This window comes from Monodelphis domestica, chromosome 7 (assembly GCF_027887165.1).
Source record: "Monodelphis domestica isolate mMonDom1 chromosome 7, mMonDom1.pri, whole genome shotgun sequence".
Taxonomy (NCBI): domain Eukaryota; kingdom Metazoa; phylum Chordata; class Mammalia; order Didelphimorphia; family Didelphidae; genus Monodelphis; species Monodelphis domestica.
In genome coordinates, this window is record NC_077233.1 from 95,143,765 (window position 1) to 95,169,304 (window position 25,540).

Sequence of the window (25,540 nt, forward strand, 5' to 3'; positions counted from 1 at the left end):
CCCAGTTTTATTCTTTATACAGTGACAAGGAAGGGATGTGGAACTAGATCATGTGTAAAATCTCTTCTAGTTGTCACAGTCATTGCACATCCAGTCTCAGAAAGCTTAACATCGCTGGGGTTCGATGATGCTCAGAATGCGATGGGATTCATTATCATTTTAATCTCTTTTTTGCCAATTTCAATGGGCTTTTTGTTGGTGTGCAAGCATTTGTCAGATGTAAGGGATATTGTTAGGAAAACTGAATTTGCTTTATCGAAGGACTACGGGGGCAGCTAGATGGCTCAGTGTTTTGGGAGCCAAGTCTAGAGATCCTGGATCCAAATGTGGCCTCAGACACTTCCCTGCTGTGTGACTCTGGACAGTCACTCAACTCCCAATTGCCTAGCTCTTACAGTTCTTCTGCCTTGGAACCAATAGTTAGTTAGCATCAATTCTAGGAGAGAAGTAAGGATAGAAAAATGATGATGATGATAATAAATTGAATAGCTTGAGGTCAAGAAAAACATAGATGAAGAAATAACCCCCAAGTTTCCTCTAGGTTATATACACATATGTATATGGACATCTACACTCACATTTGAATCAGAAGGCACTGAGATTCCCCAGACTCAAGAATACTGACCTTTGACATCCAGGCGGAAGGTGACCCTCTGGCCCCCGGCCTCACAGCTGTACTCCCCAGCATCCTCCTTCCCTGCCTGCTGCACCACCAGCTGCCGGCTCTTGCCCTTGGCCTCCACGTGCACCTTCTGGCTGCGGCTCAATTTCTTCCCATCCTTGTACCAGGTCACCTCTGTGTGGGCCTGGGCCAGCTCACAGCTCAGGGTGGCGCTGCCCCCCGCCACGGCCTCCACCTTGCTCTGAGTCTGCTGCTCCTTGGCAAACACCACAGCTGGCTCTAGAAGGAGAGGAACATGAAGCATCAGAGACAACAGCTAAGGAAAAGAAGGCTTCCCTCTGGGCCTCTGGCCTGTGCAGAATAAACGTAAATCTTCCCAAAACAGAAACACCCTCATTCTCAGTATCCTCTGCAGACAGACTGGATATGGTAAAGTATTAGTTGTTGTTACAAAAACTGAAGCCTCAAAGCCAAGGAATTTTCTAGCTATAGGAAATAATAATTACAATTTGCCCTCCATTCAAATGTTCTGTGCTGTGGAGGGGACTCTGGGTTCTCAAAGGCTCTGTCAGTGGGGCACTAACCCTAGAAATCTTAACAAGCCAGAAAGTACGGGTTCAAATATGACAGAGTGGTCTGTAATCCAACAACCTAACTAAGGGAGGATCAGCAGAGAATCAGAGGAAATCTAAAACCAGAAGAGAACTCTGAGGTCATGGAAGACCTGTGAATAATAATGTTATCATAAGAGCTCATCAAAATCCATTGTATTTACATGATTTTATATGCATTGTCTCATGTAAGCCTCCTATTGAGCATGCAAAATGGGTACTATTATTATATTCATTTTAGAGATGAGGAAACTGAGTTGAAGAATGATTGGGTTTAGTTCTTTGCCCAAGAACACATAGCTTGTGTCTCCCTGAATTAAAGAGAGAAAGAGGAGGAAGGAGGGAGAGACAGAGAGATGGAAAGGGAGAGGGGGGGCGGGGGCGGGGAAGAACAAACTGCTGGAGTTGTCATTCACATCAGTGTATTTTTGGTTTTATTTTGGGATTTTTCTTTGCATATGGCTTTGCTCTTACAACAGTGACCAATATGGAAGGGTGGTTTGCACAATAATAAAAAATGAAAAATAAGTAAATAAAAGAATGGGGCAGCTGGTGGTTCAGTGGATAGGAATTCAGGCCTAGAGATGAGAGGTTAAAGCCTGGGTTAAAAAAAGATACTACTACTCTAAAGAATTACTCTAGTGCAATTATTAATTGATCAATGCAATGCAACATAAGCAATCAATTGATCAATGACACAAGTAAAGCCCAGTGAAATTATGTATCAGCTATGGGAGGGGAGGGGAGGGAAAGAACATGAATCATGTAACCATGGAAAAATTAATTAATTAAATAAAATTTTTCAGTTAAAAAAAAGATACTTCTAAACTATGACCCTGGGCAAATCACATAACCTCCATTGCCTAGCCTTTACTACTCTTCTGCCGTAGAACCAATGCTTATTATTAATTCTAGGAGGGAAGATAAGGGTTTTTTAAATAAACAAAAGGAAAATTTTTTTTAATATATAAAGGAATGTGTATATCAGGGGTTGAAGAAGAAAATACTAAGGCTCAAGAAAGACTTGAGAAACAGGTTTGTGAAAAGAAGACCAAATATCTCTCAGAACTAAAAGAATATTTAGACTCTCTGTAACTCCCCCAGTGGAACTAGAATGTCTCATGAACCCCTGTAGAAGCTGACCTTTGACATCCAGGCGGAAGGTGACCCTCTGGCCCCCGGCCTCACAGCTGTACTCCCCAGCATCCTCCTTCCCTGCCTGCTGCACCACCAGCTGCCGGCTCTTGCCCTTGGCCTCCACGTGCACCTTCTGGCTGCGGCTCAGTTTCTTCCCATCCTTGTACCAGGTCACCTCTGTGTGGGCCTGGGCCAGCTCACAGCTCAGGGTGGCGCTGCCCCCCGCCACGGCCTCCACCTTGCTCTGTACCTGTTGCTCTTTGGCAAACACTGCCACAGACTCTGGGAAAAGGATCAACACAAGAGTTGAGGATAGGAAGCAGCTGGGTGGCTCAGCGGATGGAGAGTCAGGCCCAGGGATGGGAGGTCCTGGGTTCAAATCTGACCTCAGATACTTCCCGGCTGTGTGACCCTGGGCAAGTCACTAAGCCCCCAAGGCCTAGCCCTTAATCACTCTTCTGTCTTGGAGCCAATACACAGAATTGATTCTAAGATGGAAGGTAAGGGTTATATTTTTAAGCATTGAGGATACACCACAGAAAACTGGACCACTTTATAGAAACTGAAATTTCTGGAATTAAACAAGGATCAGGACAGAATGCCCTGAGTGACACCTGTGAACTGACACTATAGCCCTGTTCTATTAGACAGTGGGATTGGTCACATGAGGAAAGCAAAGAGCCAAGTGCCAGGAATTCTAAGAACTGTCCCTAAGAGGGAGAATTTCCAAAGGCTGCTAAGGACTTGGATCAGAAGAAATCTAGATCTATAAATCACAGAATGATAGGATTTCAGAGGCAGAAAGCTCCTCAGAGGCCATCTGGTACAACCTATACTTACAAAAATAATCCTACCACAAATATAACCAGGAAATCCTCATCCCACCCTGTTTGAAGACCACCAATAAGGAAGAACCCATGACTTCCCAAGGTGGGATGTTCCACTTTTGGATGGATAACTCTAGTCTTCAGGAAAGTGTTCTTTATGTCAAACTCAAATTTACTCATTTCTACCCATTGTCTCTAGTTCTTCCCTCTGGGCCTGAATAGAACCAGTCTAATTCTTCTTCCTTCACTACCTTTCAGATGGTCAAAGACAATGATCATATTCCTCCTGATTTTTCTCTTTTCCAAACTAAATATCTCTGGTTCCTTAAGGCAGTTTTCATGTGGCATCAACTCAAGACCATTCATTTATCTTTCTACTGATTCCTTCTAATTTGATATTTCCTAAAATGTGATACTTTTAACTAAATATAATGTTCTGGATAGTGGTATAGTTAAATGATTGCCTCCTTATTTTTGAGAGATATACTGCTCTTAACATAGCCCAAGATTTAATTAACTTTTTTTGGCTGCCATTTTTCTCATTTAGTCATTTCAGTTGTGCCTGACTCTACATGACCTCATTTGGGGTTTTCTTGGTAAATACAATGGAATAGTTTGCCTTTCCTTTTTTTTTATATTTTAAGGTGACATTTATATGACTAAATTATAACATAGTGATTTAGCCAGTATTCTAGCCTGTCAGAAGCTCTTTTGCACCCTGACTTTATCATCCTATGTTTGCTCTCTCTGCCAGATTTTATGTTCAAAGTGGATAGCATGCTATCGATGCTTTTACTTGTGTCATTAATAAAAATATTAAACAATTCAGGACCAAGTACAGAACCATGGTGTATTCCACTGGATACCTCCTGCCCAGGTGCCATTCAGCCCCTAATGGCTGCTCTTTGGGTCCTCTCATTCAACAGGTCTGTCTCCATTTTTTGTACTAACATCTAATTCGCATCACTCCATTTTTTTTAATGAAGATTATCAAGAGATATTTATCAAATGCTCAGTGGATCGAGAGCCAGGCTTACAAAAGGAAGGTACTAGGTTCAAATCTGACCTCAGTCACTTCCTAGCTGTGTGACTCTGGGCAAGTCACTTGACCCCCATTGCCTAGCCCTCTTCTGCCTTACCACTCTTCTGACTTAGAGCCAATGCTTAGAATGGATTCGAAGACAGAAGTTTAAAAAAAAAAAAAAGATATACAGAATATTCAAAAATCTTAATGTACAACTAAAGGCACATGAATCAGAAGACATTTTTCTGTTCCCTCTCCCCCAAGGGAGCTGACCTTTGACATCCAGGCAGAAGGTGACCCTCTGGCCCCCGGCCTCACAGCTGTACTCCCCAGCATCCTCCTTCCCTGCCTGCTGCACCACCAGCTGCCGGCTCTTGCCCTTGGCCTCCACGTGCACCTTCTGGCTGGGGCTCAGTTTCTTCCCATCCTTGTACCAGGTCACCTCGGTGTGGGCCTGGGCCAGCTCACAGCTCAGGGTGGCGCTGCCCCCCGCCACGGCCTCCACCTTGCTCTGAGTCTGCTGCTCCTTGGCAAACACAGCCACAGACTCTGAGAATGGGAGGAACACACAGGGTCAAGAACGCAGGGCCCTAATTCATTTCAGAGCAAGCAAAAGTTGCAGAGATGAATTTTCAGACAAGAACGTCCTCATGGTAGACACTGCTGAAATGTGAGAGGAAAGGCTGGGGAAACTCTTCAGACAGAAGAAGAAAGAAACGAGTTCAAGATCTTCAAGTGCGGGTTGAGAAGGATTCTCTGATGGGGGGAGAATTTTCTAAGATCAGGATAAGAGAAATAATTCCATAGCTGGAACTATGCCAAAAATTCTAAAGATGTTGCAAAGGAAAAGGGTAGCGAGGTTGGTTCCATGGATGGAGAGCTGGGCCTAGAGACTGGAAGTCCCTGGGTTCAAATCTGGCCTCCGATATTTCCTCTCTGTGTGACCCTGAACAAGTCACTTGATCCTGTTTGCTTGAATCCCCTGGAGAAGGAAAAGGCAAAGCACTCCAATATCTTTGCCAATAAAACCCTGGGGTCCATGGGATACAATCGGACTCGATAGAGCAACAAACAAATCACCCGCTGCTGCCATCCCCACACAATGCCTCCCCCAACTCCAAAAGGCTACTCACCTTGGATGTTGAGGTGGAAGGTGACCCTCTGGCCCCCGGCCTCACAGCTGTACTCTCCAGCATCTGCCTGGCCCGCCTGCTGCACCACCAGCTGCCGGCTCTTACCGGAGGCCTCCAGTCGAACCCTCTGGCTGGAGCTGAGTTTCTTCCCATCCTTGTACCATGTAACATCTGTCTTGGACTGAGCCACCTCACAGCTCAGGGTAGCATTTTCCCCAGACGTCACCTGTACCTTATTCTGGCTTTGTTGCTCTTTGGCAAATATTGGGGAGGGTTCTAGAGTAGGGAATGGGGGAAGAAAATAGGCCATATTACTAAGCCCCCTGAGTCCGGGTGAGGTTCAGACCTGTCCCCATCCCACATCTGTGTGTCTAATGTGTCCTCTTCCAGTAAGATCCAGGAGATTGCCCCCAGCCCACCCCTACTCCGAACTCTGCTCCAGGACGGGAAAGGGGGAAGAGAGCCGCTGGGGGCTCCTGCCTCTGTCTCCCCAGAACGTCATGATGTTTTTAGCACTCTTCCCCTCTTCCTTACGTCTCAAGTCCTGCCCCTGTCACCCCCCCCCATAATAATTCCATTTTGTACATCCTGATTTCAATGCATAGGGAGAATCAGAGAGCTTCTCTGGAACTTCATAGAAATAGATGGAGAGAACCTTGACCCATCTTAGATCCCAGAACATAAAGTGCCAGGCCCAGAAGGAAATTTAGAGACTGCTGGTCCAACCCCTCATTCTGTAGTTGAGGAAAAAGAACTTCAGAGAGGGAAAGAGACAAATGACAGATGATCTATGTATGCACAAAGGGCCCGCAGGACCCCTTGAGTAATGGTCTGGATGGAATGGGATCCCCTTCCTTTATCCTCTGGCTGAGGCTTGCTCAGTTTGGGGCGTGCACTGAGGTTATGGGCCTAATGAGACATCAAGGGCAGGAAAGACATGAAAGCCTCCAGGCTCCCCCACAGCGGCCCGTATCTAGCTCCACGCTCCTCTGTCTGGTGCCTGATGGATTATGACGACTTGCAGTAATATCTGGTTTCCCTGCGTTCCGATCCTAAACTGATTTGGCTCCTGGGGGTAAGAGGTCAAGGAAGCAAGAAGAGGGGAGGACTCCAGGGCCCCAAATGAGGCCTGTTCTGCCCATCCTTTCATTAGACTGGAAGCTCCCTGAGGGTGGGAACGATTCTTGACTTTTGTTTTTTCATTATATCCTCAGACCCTAACACCCAGCGAGAGGAGGGGAGCAGGGCCTGGACCTGTGATTACTATCATAACAGTAATAACATTATAAAGTTTACAAAGCATTTTATATGTGTTAACTTAGTGGATGTTGGATTTGCTTCAACAGGGCTTACTGATTAACTGATTGATCCTTTTCCAGGAGGAAAGGAAGGAAGAGCAGCAGCCTGGACCCCTGGACTTCTCCCCATTCACCCTCTCACCCCTTTGGACCTTCAGTGCCTGGACTGTCCCCCTCCTACCTTGGACCCGGACATGGAAAGTGACATGGTCATCCCCCGCATGGCAGCTGTAGGTGCCCTGGTCGCTGTGGGTGATCCGGCGAAGGATGAGGGTCCGCCGAGTGCCCTGGCTGTGGATCTCTGTCCTCTGGTCCTTCTTCACCTCCTTCTGCTCCCTCTTCCACACCACAGTCCCACCAGCCTCAGACACCTCGCAGGCCAGCTCCAGCTGCCCCCCAGGGCTGACCGTCACCTCAGGGGGGGATGGCGGCTTGTTGATAAATTTCACTGCTTTATCTGTGGGGGGAAAAGAAAGCAGACATCAGAGAGCAACAGCTCCTCAGAGCTAGGGAAGGGTCCAGGGCGCCACTCCCAGCCTCTGGGTAGGGCTGTGAAGTGACAGAAGCTGGAGTAAAACCTGAAGAATGGAATTCAGTAAAATAATAATAATAATAATACATAAATAAAATAACAGAAAAATTCAATTCCACAAAATATTTATTAAGTGCCTCCCCTTCCACATGTAAGGCTTTATGTCCTCAGGCACCGAGGATGCCAAGACTCACTGTCCAGAGGCAGCATAATGAACACAGAGCTGCCAGTGGGATCCAGGAGACCCGGGGTTCAAGTCCTGCCCCCGATGCTTGAGGATCAGAATCCTATCTTCTTAAGTGTTCCTTTTCCTCCTCTAAAGCAAGAGAGTCAGTCTACATCATCTCTCAAGTCCCTTCTAGCTCTAAATGTATGATGACCTCAATCACAACATTTAGTGCTAGAAGGGCTTAGAGAACATCCTGAAATCGGTGATCTTTTAAAAATATATTTTGGTAACTATTTCAATATAGTCGGTTTCCTTTGAAATCCCCAGTATTTTATTTTATACATTTAAAAACATTCAGAGAAGGGGTCCACAGGCTTCACATGACTGGTAAAGAGTTAGTTATGACACACACAAAAGTTAAGAAGCCCCAGAGTTTGACACGGCCTCCCTCGTTTTGCTAATAAGTAAACCAAGGCACAGCAAAGTTATTTCTATCACTTGTTTAGAATCATAAGAAAGCTAGGTTATAGAGTGGACCAAGGGAAGACCCGAGTTTAAATAGGGCTTCAGACACTTACTAGCTACCTGCCTTAACCACTATATGCCTCACTTTCCTCAACTGAAAAACAGAGGTAAGGAGAGACCCATTTTCCAAGGTTGTTGTGAGGATAAAATGCGATGATTAAAAAGCACTTTGCAAATCTTAAAGTATTATATAAATGTCAGCTATTAATATTAATGCCAAATCTATTGCCCTTTCTAAGCCACATTGCCTCACTATTTCTCCATCTCTTATAATAATAAAATAGCAACTATAATCATAATTTAAAAATAACAAACCATAATAACTACATGACTGATTGATTTTATTTATTATGATAATTTTATTAATTAGCTGTTGTCATTAAGAAATTTAGTTATGTCTACTTTGTGATCCAATTTGGGGTTTTCTTAGCAGGTGTTATCACTTATAGATTTTCTTTTTTTTCCTAATTTATTCATTTTATTTTCCAGGAAAATAGTCACATAATATCAGAGGAATGGAATGGCCTAAATATAGCAGATTTGCTTAAATTCCACTTAAATATTTAAATTCCAAAAATTTTATAGTTTATAGATTTGATAGAAATTTGATATTTACAAAGCAAGAATTGCTTTACTATTGTCTTTAATCCAGTCAATAATGTGACTAATAACCAGTAATATTAAATGAAATTTAAGATATTAGAGTACTTTGCCATTTCTTTCTCCAGCTCATTTTACAGATGAGGAAATTGAGGCCAATGGTCACACAGCTAATAAGAATCTAGGACCAGATTTGACCTCAGGAAGATGAATCTTCTGACTCTAGGCTTGATGCTCTATCCCCTGAGCCACCTAGCTGCCCTCCTTCTCTCTACTAAACCATATTCTTGCTCTTCTGAAATTTTATCATCTTCAAGAAGCCTTCCCAGATCTAGAGTTTTGTTTTTATGTTCTTTTGTTTATTTTTAGTGCAGTTGTGATTTCATAGAAAGAGGGAACTTACCTGTGAGGATCTTCACTGGAGATCTACTGGAAGACCTCTAGTGATGGAAGACTCACTCCCTCACAAGGTAGCCTCTTCCATTTTTAGATAATTCCAATTAGTAAGGAATCAATTAGATCAAACCTATTTCTGCCTCTCTGAATCTTTTGCTCATAACTGCTACAATGAACATCTGAGGCCAAGCAGAAGGTCTAATAATGCCTATTCTACAGGATAGTTCTTTATATCCTTGAATACAGCAATCATGTCCCCCACAAATCTTTAGCTTCCCAGGCTAAGCATCCCCAATTTCTTCATTAAATCCTCATAAAATGGAATTGAGAAGCAAGAAGAAACCAAGAAGCCATTGACTGCCTATCTGCCAATATTCATGACCTGTTGGCAAGTTCCCTCCTAAGTAAGAACATCATAATTACAGGCACACTTCATTTCATTGTGCTTCACTTTACTGCACTTTGCAGATATTGCATTTAAAAAAAAATAAATTGAAGGTTTGTGGCATCCACGTCGAGCAAGTCTTTCAGTGCTATTTTTCCAACAACGTGCTCATATCATGTCTCTGTGTCACATTTTGATGATTCTCACAATATTTCAAAAGTTTTCATTATTTTATCTATTATGGTGACTTGTGATCACTGACCTTTGATGTTATTACTGTAATTGTTTTGGAGCATCACAAACCACACCCATAGAAGACCATGAATTTAATCAATAAATGGTGTGTATATTCTGACTATTCCCAGCCATTCTCCTATCTCTTTCCCTTTCCTTTTTTTTTTAAAGTGTTTTATACTATATTTAAAAAAAAACACAAAATAAAAAAGGAGTCAGTCAATGTGAATTTTAGGAGTCCTTCCCAAAAGTCTCAGTACCCAACTGGTCAAACAGGCTTGCCTTCTTTCCTCTTTGCTTTCAGCCTAAAGGCTTGCTAAGGATTACCAGAGGTGATTTGCACTCTAAGTTCTTAAAATCGGACTTGCTCTGCCAGATCCTAGACTCTGAATTTATCCAAGTTGTAGAAACAAGCTTTCACTACCCATCCACCAAAATACCTCCCATTCAGATCAACAACAACTCTAATTGCTGATTCAACTCTTTCAAACTCTAAAAATATTCGTATAGCCTCGTCATCAGAGGCACCAGGAATTTCACATAGACAAAAATTTTCTCCTCTGATCTCCTGGTGTCCTGAGACACACGATCGAAGAATATTACAAAAACTTAGATGATAAAGCCGTGGCAAAGTCTGAGAGGATCAACTCCAATTTTCAAAGCTGTTTTAGTGTGGTTCAAACAGCATCACTTGCTATAGAGACACCTTTCATTAAAGGAAGAGTCAATCGATTAAGCAAATTTCATTTTTGTCTGATTTTAAGAAATTGCCACAGCCACCCCGACCTTCAGCAACCACCATCCTATCCGTCAGCAGCCACCAACATCTAGAGAACGCCCTCCACCATGAAAAGATTATGATTTACTAAAGGCTCAAAGGATGTTCAGCATTTTTTAGCAATAAAGTCTTTTTTTGGATCCACTGGAGAAGGATCCAGTAAATTTGCCAAGAAAACCCCATGGATAGCTATGGTCCAGGGGGTCACAAAGAGCCAGACACAACTGAACAACTAAACCAAAAAAATGTTTTTTTTAATGAAGGTCTGTACATTTTTGTTGTGGTTTGGTTTGGTTTTAAACCCTTACCTCCTAATGCCACCTAGCTCATCCTCTTGCCTCTATGTCAATAAGAATAGATTTAATCTCTCAACCAACATATTCTGATGAGGATGAGGAAGCTGATGGTCTACTTCATCTCAAAGAAAGCTCTCTGACATCCTTTCTCAGTCACCTTCATCCCTCCCTGAAATCTCTTGTGCCAGGAAGTCCTTTCTCAAGTCTAACCTCAATCCTTTCTGCTGTACCCCAATTCCTTCTCCCTCTGGTGGAGTTCCCTTGGAGACTAAAAAACAGCTGTTCTCCATTTGCCTTACAATAACAGTCCTGCCAGGTTCTTCCAATTTCAGTCCTACCCTCCCAACCTTCCAGTCCACCCCAAGCCTGGCTCCAAGGGGACAGGTCAGTCAGCTGATGGCATCATGTTTCTAATGGTTTCTCTTTTCTGATTCCCTCTCCAGCCTTCTCAGCTGTCCTGGGAAAAGACTTTTGGAGACACAAAGTAACAGGTGGGACAGCCCAAAGAGCAGAGCTGACCAGAGAGAAGGTGGATGAGTTGAAAGCTACCACTGGAGGCTGGAGGGCCAATAATTAGAAAATTGGGGCCCTCATGGTCCACTCTGGGAGATCTGTGCTGCCATCAATGAGAGGGAAGCATTGTCCTATGTTTGAAAGCCTTTTCTGTTCCATTTGGTCTCTTTAATTCTTTTTTTTTAAGTAGTTTGAATTTAAAATTTTTTTATTTTATTTTTTTAAAAATATTTTTCCATGTTTCCATGATTCCTTTTCTTTTCCTCCCCCTTCCCAGAGCCAACAAACAATTCCACTGGTTTGTACAAATGTTATCACGTGGTACCAACTTTCATATTATTCATTTTAAAGTCACTCGGGATCAATGTTTAAGCTTCTAAAACTCCCCAAATTCTCTGACCAAGGCAAATTACTCCTTGTTAAGAGGATAAGAAAGTAGAAGCCAGAAAATTTCTCTCTTCTTCAAATGAGAAAAATTACTATTCCTCTTGATTGGTTTTTTTTTTATCTTTACTATCTGTCTTAGAATCCATAGTCAATATTGGTTCCAAAGCAGGAGTGGTAAGGGATAGGCAATTGAGGTTAAGTGACTTGCCCAGGGTCACCCAGCTAAGAAGTGTCTGAGGCTAGATTTGAACCCAGGACCTCCTGTCTCCTCCTCCTTGTCCTCCCACCTTAGGAAGTGTCCAAGGCCAGAACCCCGGGTCTTGGTCCACTGAGCCACCCAGGTTTGACCCCCCCCCCATTCTTCTTGATGAGAGATTTCAGGATGGGCACTTTGGTCAGGGAAAGGCCCCTCCTCACCTAGCTAGAAGTCTATAGAAAAATATGCCCTGGCAAGGAGTCTCAAAAGCAAAGGACTCCCCAAAGAGGCAGCGACACTGTTTTCAGAGCACTACCAAAAGCCCACCCTCCTGCTTCTCACCAGCCAGTTCTCTCCCACAGTCGAAGGACTCATCGGAAGGATCAGTTTCATTACAACTAGGTTTAGGTCCTTCATCAAAGAGGGAGGTCATGAGAGCAGTTCCATGGGAGGCACCCCCCTTTCCAACAAAGCTCCAAATTCCATCATCTCATCAAGAAGAATGGGGCCTGGGGGCCACTGGGTGGCTCAGTGGTCAAAGAGCCAGACCTAAAAGCAGGAGGTTCTGGGTGTGAACCTTAAAAATTCTCAGACCCTACTTCATAAGGTTAGGATTGTAAACCTTAAAATATTCCCAGACCCTACTTCATAAGGTTGGGTTAAGACCATTCCCCATTTGGGCAGTGAAGGTACTTAGATCAGGAATGTGAGAACTCTACTTAGATCAGGAATGTGAGACCTCTACTCCACCCCTACTTAAGTCTGCCCTAGGGGAAGAGAAAGTTGTAAACTCTTTGCTGAACAATGAAAAGTACTTAAACCCATACTTATAGTAAGGCAAAAAGTTCTTAAGCCATGCCTATTTTTGAATATAATACAAAAGGGTGCTAAGTACCTATAAAGGTCAAGCAACTTCTGAACTTACAAGGAGCAAAGAGGTGAGAACTTACTCAGAGATTCTAGTCTACTCAGGTGTGAATTACTCAAAAAGATTAGTCTACTCAGGTGTGAACTAAGAATGGTCTGTCCTTTGAAAAACATCTACTGTGATTGGTAGATGTGAGAACTTAGGGGAGGAGACATAGGAGAAAATTCCCTTTAAATAGGAGCTCAGATTCATTCAGATGGACATTCAGATTGAGGACTGAGCTGGTGGAGGCAGCTGAGATGATGCTGGCCTGGTGTCACTAGAATCCTTGCTTGGACAGATCTTGTGGTGAGTGATTAAGGACTGACTGATCTTTCTCTTAGGGCTTAGGCCTGGGTTGGCCAGGGCTGCCCTGGGCCGGCCTATCCTTGTCTCATTATTCCCCTTTTCTCTCAATCTCTCCTTTTCTTTAATTCCACGATGTATTAATTAAAATCTCTATAAAACCCAGTTGACTTGGGTATATTCTAATAATTGGGAATTTTTCCCTGGTGACCACCTTATATTTGATTTAAAACAAGACACTGTCGTGAAAACATATTTTCTGCGGTCACAATTTACTCTCCAACTCTATTATCTGCCACAATTTAAGTCTTCCACTATTTTAATCACTAAAGTTTATGACAACCAACTATTTTAACTATTACATGGGTTCCAATCTGACTTCAGTTATGGGACCCTGGGCGAGTCCCTTCACTCCCATTGCCTAGCCCTTACCCCTCTTCTGCCCTGGAACCCATAATGAGTCCAGAGTCTAATATGGGAGAGGAGGGTTATTTAAAAAAAAAGAAACGAACCTAAGAGAAAAACCACTATCCACATTCAGAGGAAACACGGTGGGAGTAAAAACACTGAAGAAAAACAAGTGCTTGAATACATGGGTCAAAGGGATATGGTCGGGGATGTAGACTCTAAATTAGCATCCTACTGTAAACAACAACATGGAAATGGGTTCTGATCAAGGACACATGTAATACCGAATGAAATTGTGCATTGGCTGCAGGAAGAGTGGGTGGAGGGGAGGGAGGGAAATAATGTGATTATTGTAACCAAGGAAAAATGTTCTAAATTGACTAAACTAATTCAAATGGAAAAAAGAAAAAAGAAATGCAAGGCTTATGGAAGGTGGTGGTGAGGGTGATGGTAAGTCCTGGATTGAGGTCCTCTAAAGGACAAGAATTCAGAAACAGACACCTCTAGGAGAGAAAGGAGAAAGAAGAACAGAAGGAGAAGAGTTGGAGAAACGGAGGAAAGAAATGGCAGAAAATCAGAGAAGAGGAGAAGGGGGAAGAACAGGAAAAGGGAAGGGGAAGGGGAAGGGGAAGGGGAAGGGGAAGGGGAAGGGGAAGGGGAAGGGGAAGGGAAAGGAAAGGAAAGGAAAGGAAAGGAAAGGAAAGGAAAGGAAAGGAAAGGAAAGGAAAGGAAAGGAAAGGAAGACAAAACCAGAGCCCATGGGAGTCCCTCCTCTGAGTCAAGTTCTCGTGGGTTATCTTAATAATCTCTCTAGCCCCTGTATCCCTCCATACTCACCAGAGACCTTGAGCTTGAATTCCAGAGTGTCCTCCCCAACTCTGCAGGCATATGTGCCCTCATCCTGCCTGGTGACGGTGCCCACCACCAGGGAGTGTTTCGTCCCCTTGTCCTCTTGCGAGAGGCGCTGGGAGCGCCCCAGTTCGGTGCCATCCTTATACCAGCGCACGATCACGTGGGCCTCTGATGTCTCACACTCAAACTGGGCCTGGCCCCCCAACACGGCCTCCACGGATCCTCCTGCCACCTCTTTGTGGAGAAAATGGACGAGATCTGAAACCACACGGTCCAAAAGGTAAGTGTCCTGGCAGGCTGAAATCAGATCGATTTTAGGGGACTGGCAGGAGGAGTGTGTCAGAGAATGGCCTCACTATACAGCATTTCTCATGTATCTTATTTTCAATAATTATTCATATTATTTAATATGATAATTTAATGTTATATTCATATTATGTTATTCATCATATAATAATTCAATAATTATCCATATTATCCAGGCCAACCTCTCCTCCAAGGCAGGAATCTCCTATCCTCCAATACCTGTCATGACAGAGAGCTCATTACCTTGTAAAAGAATCTATTCCATCGTGGAACAAAGGTTTAAAAAAAAATAGTTTTTACAGTTTTTATTTTATTTTTTCCCGTCATTACCTGTAAAAATAGTTTCCAACATTTAAAAAAGAATTGTGAATCTTGAATTCTCTCCCTCTCTCCCCTGAGATATAAGCAATCGTATATAGATTTTGCATGTGCAAGCATGCATGTAAAACATTTTTCCATATTAATAAGACTAATAGTAAGCATTGCCTTTCTATGTTATTGAGAAAAAATAAAATGCCTTTTAAAAACAACTGTTAAACGATGATACATGTAAAACCCAGCGTAATTGCTCATTGGCTCAAGGAGGGAGGAAGGGAGGGAGAGAACATGAATCACATAACCATGGAAAAATATTCTAAATTAATTAATTGAATAAATAATTGTTTTAAACAGCTGTTAAAATGATACATGTATTACCCAGTGGAATTGCTTGTCAGCTCTGGGAGTGGAGAGGGAAGAACATAAATCATGTAACCATGAAAAAATATTCTAAATAAATAATAAATTTAAAAAAATTTTAAAGGAGAAAAAATAAAATAAAAACTGTTAAAAAGTTCTTCGTAATACTGAACTAGAACTTTGCCTTCCTGTAACTTATCTCTATTGCTCCCAACATAATTCTCTGGGACTATATATCTAATCTCTTTTTCCTAAGGTAAACCCTTCAACTGCTTAAAGACAGCAGTCATCTCCCATCAAAGTCTTTCTTCCAGGTCAAACATCTCTTGCTTCCTCAATGAAACCTCAGATGATGTGGTTCAGATCCCTTCACAATTCTGGCTGCCTTTTTCTGGACATATTCTGCTTTGTCAGTGTCCTTTGGAAAATGTGGCCTGAAGATCTGAATGTGGTCTGACCCTTCCCTGCTCTGTACACAATGCTTAGCCTAACATCTAAATCACATTTTTAGCAATTAGCTCACATTATTGTCTGACAGTCAGTGAAAACCCCAGGTCTTTTCTTCTCATTATTTTTGAATGAAATTTAATGTTAAGCATACACACAATCAATTAAACTTGCTTTACAACTATTTATACTTAAATCATAATGTGGAGTGACTAGGTGGCTCAGTAGATTGAGACTCAGGCTAGAGATGAGAGGTCGTAGGTTCAAAACTGACTTTAAATATTTTCTAGCTATGAGACCCTGGACAAGTCACTTAACCCCCATCCTCTAGCCCTTATTGCTCTTCTGCCTTGCAACTGATGGATTCTAAGACAGAAGGAAAGAGGTGTTTTTTTTAATGTCATACAATTTTTTCCAGCAACTTGTTCTTGTGAATTATATTAAGGTCTCTCTTTTCTTAAAGAAAATATTGAGAAAGAAATGTCTCCAGTCTATTCCAAAACTTACCTGGAGAAGGAAAACCTTATCTGTATTTAATCAAATTTCTTAGAAATAATTTCCTCCACTAACTTCCTCCATCTCCACACTCCCATTACAGTAACTACTTCTTTCAGGAATAAATAATAATAAATATAAATAAAATATAAATAAGTAAAAATAAAAGGTTGGGAATAAACTCTAAATAGAGTTCCAGAAAGTGGATTAAAGGAGTCTCTATACAGCCTTGAGAATCACTTCCTTCTTCTGGTCTATAAAATGGAGAGTCATTCTTGCCCTGTCAACTCTGCACCCTTTCCCAAGTCTCATGAAGAGAAAACATTAACTCCTAAGTTTATAGGACTTTAAAGTTTATGGGGCTGCTGGGTCGCACAGTGGATGGTGCCCCAAGCCTTGAGTCAGTTAGACCCGAGTTCAAATCCAACCTCAGATAGTTATTATCTGACTGCCCCTGGGCAGGTCACCTTAATGCTGCTTGCCTCAGTTTCCTTGCCTGTAAAAATGGATATAATAACAGCCACTCCCTCCCGGGGTTAGGGTAAAATGAGATAATAATTGTAAAGCGCTCGGCACATATTAAGTACTGCATAAATGTTGGTTATCTTTATAAAGTCTTCCCTAGAAAAGCCGTATGAGGTAGGTTTAAAAAAAAAACAATACCACCATTTTACCGAGGGAACTGAGGCTCGGAAAGACGGAGAACAGCCTGCAAATATTGAGGGTCGAGTCTAGGGGCTGGTGCAAGGGAAGGGGTCGGGGAGGAGCCTGCATCCCAGAGGCCACTCGCCCTCTTGGGGCCATGCCCTTACCGGCGTGTGAGAAGCCACCCTAGAGCCTCTACTCCCGCCCAGCCCCGCGCGCACTTACGCACGCAGGCGCACGCACCTTGCACGGAGAGCTGATAGGCGATGCGGTCCCCGTGGCTGAGACACTCGTAGAGGCCAGCGTCGTCCCTGGCCACGTCGCGCACCCGCAGCACCCGCCGCTGCTCTGTGGCCTGGAGCTCATATTTGGGTCCACTGGGCAGGGCCCGACCGTCCTTCAGCCACGTCACAGCGGCAGCCTGGTCTGACAGCTCCGCCAAGAGCTGCGCCTCCTCGTGCAGGCGGGCTGAGATCTTCTGCACCGCTGCGGACTTGTTGGTGATGCGCACCGGGGCGGCTGCGAGACCCACCCGGGAGAGAGGAGGGAGACAAGAGAGGGGCAGTTAGGAGGGGAGGAAAAAGGGGGAAAAGAGAGGGAAGGAGGAAGGGAGGGGAGAGGGGAGAAGGAAAAGAAGGGAGGGGAGAGAAGAAAGGAGGAAGGAGAGAGGAAGAGGAAGGAGAATGGGGAGGGAGGAAGAGGAAGGAGAATAGGGAGGGAGGGGAGAGGAAGAGGAAGGAGAATGAGAGAGGGAAAGGAAAGGGAAGAAGGAAAAGAGGGAGAGAGGAGGAGGGAAAGAAAGAAGGAAGGAAACATGGAAGGATGGAAGAAAAGGAGAGAGGGAGGAAAGGAAGAAAAAGGGAAGAAGGGAGAGAAAGGGAGGAAGAGAAAAGAGGGAAAGCAAGGAGGGACAGACGGAAGGGAGGACTTGAGATAAACTGCTGTCTCTAGTCTTGTCCTTGTGAAGTAAACTTTTTGAGTCAAAGTGTAAGACTCTGTATTTAATCTATTATATTTGGCCCTAAGCCAGTTTTTGGTCATCCACACATCTGATAAATATTACATCTAGGCATATGAAGTATCTTTCACCCTTTCTTCTCCATCATATCTCAAATTAAACACTATTAATCTTACTGACTTTGTATCAGTAATGTTTCTCATACACATATAGTGATAACTCACATTTAGATACTGTTTTAAGATTAATCAAATGTTTTCTTTAGAATGATCTATGGAGTAAAGTACTTTTACCCCACCTTTACTGATGAGAAAACTGAAACTCAGAGAGTGACTTGCCCAAGTTCACACAGAATGAGGATTAAAGCCAGGTCCTCCGATTCCAAATTCACAACACTTTGTATCTCCTCCATCATCTAGAGCAATTTTCTGCATATAGCTGGCACTTAAATATTTTTGAATGAATGGATAAAGTATGGCTCCTCTAAGGACTTGGGAAAAGGGACCCACAGCCCCTAGCTAGCAGATCTCCCTCAAGCAAAGTGTTCTGGGAAGGAGTTTGGACTCTTACCTCTGACCTCCATCCGGATACTGCTTTCTATACCATTGGCCACAAATTTGAGCTGGGCACCATGCAGGTTGGCAGGGACTGGGCTGATGGTCAAGGAATGTTGGGTGCCTTTGCAGCGAATCACATATATGTCACTGACCGGCAGGGCCCGTCCATCCAAGAACCACTCACCAGAGGAAGCCACGGTGAGGTCCACAGTGAAAGTCACCTCACCACCAGCTACTGCTTCTACAGCCTGCAAAGGTGTCTTCACAGCCAGTTGGGGTTCTGAGGGTAAATGAGAGGGACCATAGGTCAGAGGAGCCCAGAAGTGGGGTCCTATGGACAAAGAAAGGGGTGACATGATAAAGCAGAGAACGAACGGTTCTCTGTGAGTGGATAAGACTCGCCTCACATCCAGCCTACTTTCCCCACCCAATCTCAGATAATTTATGTCCTACTACCATCAAAACCTGGATCCAAGCCACCACTGTCCCCATCTAGGAAGGCGACATAAATTATTTATTGAATGTCCACCATAGGTCTAGAACAGGGGATCTTAAGCAGGAGTCCATAGACCTAGAAGAGGACCATGAATAGATTTCAGAGGATCTATGAACTTAGATGGCAAAAAAATTACATCTTTATTATTTACTAACTAAAAAATTTAGCCTTTTCTTCCATTATGAATAAAGGTGACAAAACATAATTCTGAGGAATCCACAGGGTTCAGGAGGCTGTCAGAGGGGTCCATGTCACACAAAAAGCTAAGACCCTGTGACCCAAAATATGTTAGCTCCATAATGGACCCAAGAAGGCGAAAGTCACCCTCCTTGGGGTCTCCCAGGACAGGAAGAGCCTGATCCTTCCTCCTCCCTTACAAACAGAGCTCTCCTCACTAAATAGCAGAGTTGCCCTTGGCAGTTCCAGGAACTGCAGCATTCCTGTCAAGGGGTCCTACAGCATTTGCTTGCAAGAATATGACAGTGAACTCACTACCTCCTGGGGAGGCTATCTACTTCAGACAGTTCTAATGGTTAACACATTTTCCTTATGTACAAAGTAATAATAGGAAACAAATGATGACTTCCATGTCTCAGACACTGCTAAGTTTTTGCTGTTGTTATTTGGTCATTTCAGTTGGGTCTGACTCTTTGTGACCCCATTTTGGAGTTTTCTTGGCAAAGGTACTAGAGTAGTATTTCCTTCTCTTGCTCATTCTACAGATGAGTAAACTGAGGCAAACAGGGTGAAGTGACTTGCCCAGGGTCACATAGCTAGTAAGTGTTTGAGACTGGATTTGAATATAAGATGATTCCAAGCCCAGTGTTCTGTCTACTCTGCCACTTAGCCATCCTTACTGTGCCAAGTGCCTTACACATATTACATCATTTTATCCCTAATACAAACTTGGGAGGCAGGTTCTATTATTATCTCCATTTTACAGGTAAGGAAACTGAAGCATACAGGTTAAGTGACTTGCCAAGGGTCTCAGGGTTAGTCTAATGGCAGAGCCAGATTTTTAGATCAGATCTTTAAACAACAAGTTCAGTACTTTTTCTACTCCCCGCTCTACCCTTAGCTGCCATCTTCCTTCCATCTTAGCCAGAATGCTGGCCACCATGGCCACCCATTCATGACGGGTCACCACAATCCCTTACCCAGGTGGATGGTCCCTGGAAATTCAAGGTAGGGACCCTGGCCAAAGCTGTTGACGGCTGCCACTCGGAATTGGTAATCTCCTGCCTCCATCAGACTGCTCACAGTCATCTCGAGTGTAGAAATTCTCTCCATCTCATGGCACCGAGTCCATCTCTGGCTGCCCAGTTTCTTCCTTTCCACTAGGTAGCCATCGATGGCGATGGGGCGATCTAGCCGTGGTGGAGACCATCCGAGTGTCACAGAGCTGTCCGTTTTAGCCTTCACCACGGGTTCGTAGGGAGCTTGTGGAGGAGGCTTCCTGGGTGCTGGATGGAGGAATGTGAACACAAATACATTGGGAAGAAAGGCGAGTGTTTAAAGGGCAATCACTTCTGGGAGGTCCTCAGTCCACCACCTCCCACCCAAGACAAAGACAAAGTCTGGGAGTTCCCATATAATGTTTCTATGAAGGAATGGAACGAAGTTGGAAATCTGAGAATCTCTGAGTTAGAAGCCTCAGGAGTCACTCGATCCTACCCCCCCCCCCCAAACAAGAATCTTTTCTATAACTTCCCCAAAGGGCTTCCAGTCTATGCTTGAATACCTCCACAGGAGCTCCCTACCTCCTATGACAACCCATTCCATTGTTAGACCAATCTCACAATTAGAAAGTTCTGCAATCAACCCCAAATTTTTCTCTCCATGATTTCTACTCTTTGGTCCTATTCTGCACTCTGGGATCACACAGAATGAATCTGCTCCCTCTTCTATATAGCAAACCTTCCTTCTATGTGACAAGCTTTCCTCATTTTACAGACAAAGAGATTGAGAAGAGCCCAAGGTTATCAAAGTCACAGAACTGGAATTAGAACCCCCATCTCCTTTCTAGCACATTTCCACCAAACCAATCTATACCCCCACCCACCCCGGGACTTTGATGCTGTCCTAACATTTTAGGGAGAATGAGTTTAGTAGATGCTCCTTCCCAAAGACTTTACACTTTACACCCAAAGACAAAGACACTTTACAAAGGGAACGTGGAGAGGGCAGTGCCAGAATGGTAGCATCAAGGACCACGAGAAGCCAGTATTTGAGATCTAGAGAGGTAATACGGTATAATAGGAATAACCCAGCTATCAGGAGATGTCATCAGGAAAACTAGGTTTGAATACCAGATCTGACACTTGCTAGCTATGGGTCTCTGAGTGAGTCCCCTAGCATTCTGAGCTTGTTTCCATATTTGTGAAATGAGGTGAACAGTCCAGGGATGTCTCCTTCACAGAGCTGCTGTCAGACAAATCCTTTGTAATAGTTATCACTAGGGGACCAGGCCAGATCATCAGTATATAGGACTGATCTTGTCTGTCCCAGAAAAGAGAAGTGGTAGGAGCTATGGGATCTGGGATCTGATGAAAAAGATCCTAGATTTAGAGCTAGAAGGGGGATCTAGCCCAATCTTATTTTACAAATAAGGAAACTGAGGCTCAGGGAGGGCAAACAACTTGCCCAGGGTTACTACTGTAGTAGTAAGTAGCAGAAGGCAGGATTTGAACCCAAATCCTCTGCTCCAAAGTCAACACTCTTCTACTGTGTCACTCAGTCAACAAGAGCTAGAGGGGACTCTGGAATCAAGTCCAATCTCCCCGCTTTTCAGGTACAGAAACTGAAGCTTGAGAGTCAATTGCCCAAGGTCTCCCAGTAAGTAAATGGTTTTATTTCAAACCAATCTTTCCTTCTCCAAATCCAGAACTCTTTCTATTTTACTGGGCTTTTGGGATCAGTGTCCAAAAATATCCTATATTTCATGTTATCCCCAAAGACAAAGCCTAAATGCTCAAGTTTTTGTTTGTTTGTTTCAGTATCCGGAGCCATCCTGTGACCTGGAAAGTGAGTTTTTTGTTGGGTGATGCAAAGCCTCAGGATGCCTGGCATTGTCCCCCCACCCAACCCCTCTTAGCCCCCAGCCCCTGGCCTCACCAGACACAACGAACTGGGTGGAGGTCCTGCATTCGCCAGCCAGGAAAGCCACCTCCCCAGCATCCTCCTGGCAGCACTGTTTGATGGTCAAAGTGTGGCAGGTGCCTGTGGAAGTGATTGTTATGCGGTCCCCAGCCTTGACTTCCTCCTGGTTCCTCAACCATCGGATGGGATCAGCTGAGGCTGCCAATTCCACACAGAAGATGGCTGTGTCCCCAGTGAGCACCATAGTCTTCCTTGGAAGCTTCTTGATGATGTTACCTGGAGGGAGTAAACAAGGATCAGAGGAGAAGCTCACTGCCCAACCTCTCAGAGACCCCAAACACCAAATGGGTGCTAAGAGCCCCTGATGCAGCCCAGACCCCTGCCCCAAACCGTGTAGACCTGCCTTGGACAGAAAGCTCAGCAATGGTCCTGCTGCCCTCCTTCATCTCACAGATATAGACAGCATCATCATCTGTGGTGACATTTTGCACAGTCAGCCGGCGCCAAGTGCCTTCCTCCTCGATGTTGTACTTGTTGCTGTGCCGCAGTCTGGTCTCTTCCTTATACCAAGAAGCTTCTGTGGCAGGAAGGGGTACCTCACACTGGAAGGTGGCAGCTTCCTTCTCCCGAACCTCCAAGTCATGCAGCCTCTTCTTGAAGGGTACAGTGGGTTCTGGAGAGAGTGGCATAAGGGGAGGAGGAAGAAGAGAAGAAAGAACATAAGTTAAGACAGATCCAGAGACTAAGACATACAGAGGGAAACAAGGGCAAAAGACATGCCTGGAAAGTGACAAATTTGGGAGAAATGAGTGGAACACACACACACACAATGAGGGTCAGGGGAGAGGCAAGGTGAGTGACACCCAGAAACTGAAAAATGGAGAAGGAGGGAGGGAAATATTCTCAGGAGGTATACAATAGGTGTTGGGGGAGACAATGAGGTCAGAATTGAGGGAAAGAAGACATATAGTTGAAAGAAATCCCCAGAAGCTAAGAGATGGAAGGAAGGAAGGAAGGAAGGAAGGAAGGAAGGAAGGAAGGAAGGAAGGAAGGAAGGAAGGAAGGAAGGAAGGAAGGAAGGAAGGAAGGAAGGAAGGAAGGAAGGAAGGAAGGAAGGACTTATTAAGGGCGTACTGTGATTTTATTATCTCCATTTTGTAGCCAAAACAGAGCGGGGCGGGGGGGGGGGGGGGGGGGGAGATGAGGAACATGCTGTGTATGTGAACTTTCCCTCTCTGGGTCTCGGGTTCCTGCTCTGTAAAATAAAGGAGGTTGGACTAGATGACTTCTATGTGTCCTTCCAGCGTGTGTGTGTGTGTGTGTGTGTGTGTGTGTGTGTGTGTGTGTGTGTGTGTGTGTGTGTTGCTAATGGCTTTGTGAATCATTATTGCTAAACTCAGCTGGTGATAGTATTTGGAGTGTTACTATGTCCCAAAAGATTCTTCCATGGTTCTGGGAATCTGATGCATACAGAGTGTAAAAGAGGGGAGAAGTGCCCAGAGACTAAAGGGGAGAGGGGAGGCTCTAGGGGATGGGCAGTGAGAGAAATGCTTAAAACCTCAGAGAAACTGGTGAGGGGTGGAGGAGAGGAGCAGAGAAGAGACATCAAAGCCAAGGGGTTCTAGAATAAGACAGTGATGGGAGATAAAGATGTGTGATGAGACGTCCTGAGTATGAGAAGAAAAATATAAGGGAGAGACTCATACAGTTAGAGACAGGAGAGATAAGGGGGAAGAGAGAAATTTGAGCCTGAAGGCAGTGGGGAAGGGAGGCAAAGAAAAAGTAGGAGATGAGAAGTGAAGAGAAATGCCAAGAATTGAAGATTCAGGAAAAATACACACACACAGCATGTATAGGAAAAATATGTTGTAGGAGAGACACTTAGAAATTGAAAGGAAAGACGGACAAATGGGAAACAGAGAAGAGAGAGAGGGAGAAGTGGAAGGTGGGAAAAGTTCTTGGAACCTGAGAGATAAGGGGTGGGGTGGAAGGAGGGAGCTTGGTGATGTTAAGGACAAAGTAAAGATAAACTGAAAATGGACAGTTTGGGGAATAGGGCAAAGAGAGAGATGGAGAGAGGCCTAGAGCCAAGGAAACTAGGGAGAGATAAAGAGAAAACAGTTACACAGAATGAGATCATAGGTAGGGGAGAGATGACTAGAGACTGAAGCGGGAGAGGAGAACTAGGGTCAGAGAGATGTCCAGAACCTGAGAGACAAGGGAGAAGAGATAAAGAATTCCACAAAGCAAAAGAAAAGAGAGATGTGAAGGGGAGAGATGCCCAGAGAGTGAAAGGGTAAGGCGGTAGAGAGAAGAAGAAAGAAAAATGAAGAGAGGTGGTGAGAGAGTTGCTCTGGTTCTAAGAGACAACAAAAGGGGAGATACCCAGAGATCAAAAAGACTGATGAGGGAGGAGCTAGGTGGCTCAGTGGAAATTGCTCCTTTCCTCTTCAGTTCAAATGGGAAAAAGATGAATCTCCAACTGCTCCCCTCCTTTTTTTTAGCTGGAGTTTCCATTCCCATCCCCCATTGGCAGCCAGAGTTCTATCTTCTTCTTGCATGAGATAACACTACAGATCCAGTCCATGTACGTCCTTCAGTATTTCTCTCTTACACAACTACCAATTGGTCATTCAGCACTTGTCTGAAAATCTCCATGAGAGAGGAATTCACTCATTACTATCCAAGGCAGCCCATTCCACTTTGGGCCAGCTCTAATTCTCTTTACTTCAAACCTAAATCTGTCTCTCCACAGTTTCTCCCAAGTGCCTAACTTTGCTTTTAATTCTGCCTTTTGGGGCCAAGAAAAACAAGTCTAGTCCCTCTTCCACATGACAGACTTTCAAACACCCAAACCCAACCATCACTTCATCAGTTATCCAGAATATCATAAGAACCTAAATGGTCTCATAAATTCATCCTACATGTAATCTTCTTACAGCACTGATATATTCAAACCTTCATTCCTTTTCTCTCACCCCTTACAACCCATTAATTCCAGTATACTTCTTGATCCTGGCACTCAAGGCCCTACACAATACAGCACCATCTTTCCTTTCTCATATCACTTCCCTTTAAAGAATCTGTTTTCAACTACTCTTGGTCTGTCCTCCATCCTTTATTTTTGTTCTGTCCTTTCTCACATCCAGGTCTTTTCTTGGAAGGTATTCCATCCCTGAAACTCTTTACAAGACATTCCTCCCCTGGTGGCCTACCCTGATATGATAAGCATTAGTTAATATGATCCTCAGACCACACACACATAATCTGTCCCTGTGTTCTCAAAGTTTACTCAGATCTGGCAGAGGGTGTGATCAGTAAACAGGTCCTTCTGGAACCCAGGCTCACCTCCCGACCCCAGAGAGGCATGAGAGGAGTTGTTGAGTAGAGATATCCTCAAATACTGGAATAAAAAAAATTAAACCCTTATCTTCCACTTTGGAACCAATATTGTGCATTGGTTCCAAGGTAGAAGAGCAATGGCGAGTAAATGACTTGCCCAGGGTCACATACATAGCAAGTGTCAGATTTGAATCTCTAAGCCTGACTCCAAATTCATTGTACTACTTAGCTGTCCCCATACCAGATCTTTATTTAAATTTCTCTGCTCACTTTCCTACTAAATTCTAGATGACCAAAAATATATTGAGGGAAGCTGCCTCTTTGTAAGAAGTATCTAGAAAGCTGATTCCATCGCTGAAACTCTTCCCAAGAAATCCCCCC

General features: G+C 44.0%; 1 protein-coding gene across 35 annotated transcripts in view; it reads right to left on the reverse strand.

The window, feature by feature from the left end:
• Nucleotides 1-25,540, reverse strand: part of OBSCN (obscurin, cytoskeletal calmodulin and titin-interacting RhoGEF) — a 328,849-nt gene that overhangs the window by 275,461 nt on the left and 27,848 nt on the right. For 34 of the 35 annotated variants that reach the window (XR_008913488.1, XM_056805153.1, XM_056805137.1 and 31 more), the window contains exons 3-13: nt 22,221-22,490; nt 21,833-22,093; nt 19,876-20,181; nt 18,236-18,502; nt 16,951-17,226; nt 14,122-14,394; nt 6,834-7,109; nt 5,355-5,630; nt 4,495-4,770; nt 2,377-2,652; nt 626-901 (exon numbers count right to left, since the gene is read on the reverse strand). Coding sequence is in view for 34 of the 35 variants with exons in the window: in XM_056805153.1 (XP_056661131.1) it covers nt 626-901; nt 2,377-2,652; nt 4,495-4,770; nt 5,355-5,630; nt 6,834-7,109; nt 14,122-14,394; nt 16,951-17,226; nt 18,236-18,502; nt 19,876-20,181; nt 21,833-22,093; nt 22,221-22,490 (3,033 nt within the window). In the remaining variant the exon portion in view is untranslated. The remainder of the gene's footprint in view (nt 1-625; nt 902-2,376; nt 2,653-4,494; nt 4,771-5,354; nt 5,631-6,833; nt 7,110-14,121; nt 14,395-16,950; nt 17,227-18,235; nt 18,503-19,875; nt 20,182-21,832; nt 22,094-22,220; nt 22,491-25,540) is intronic. The other variant, XM_056805136.1, reaches the window with a different exon arrangement.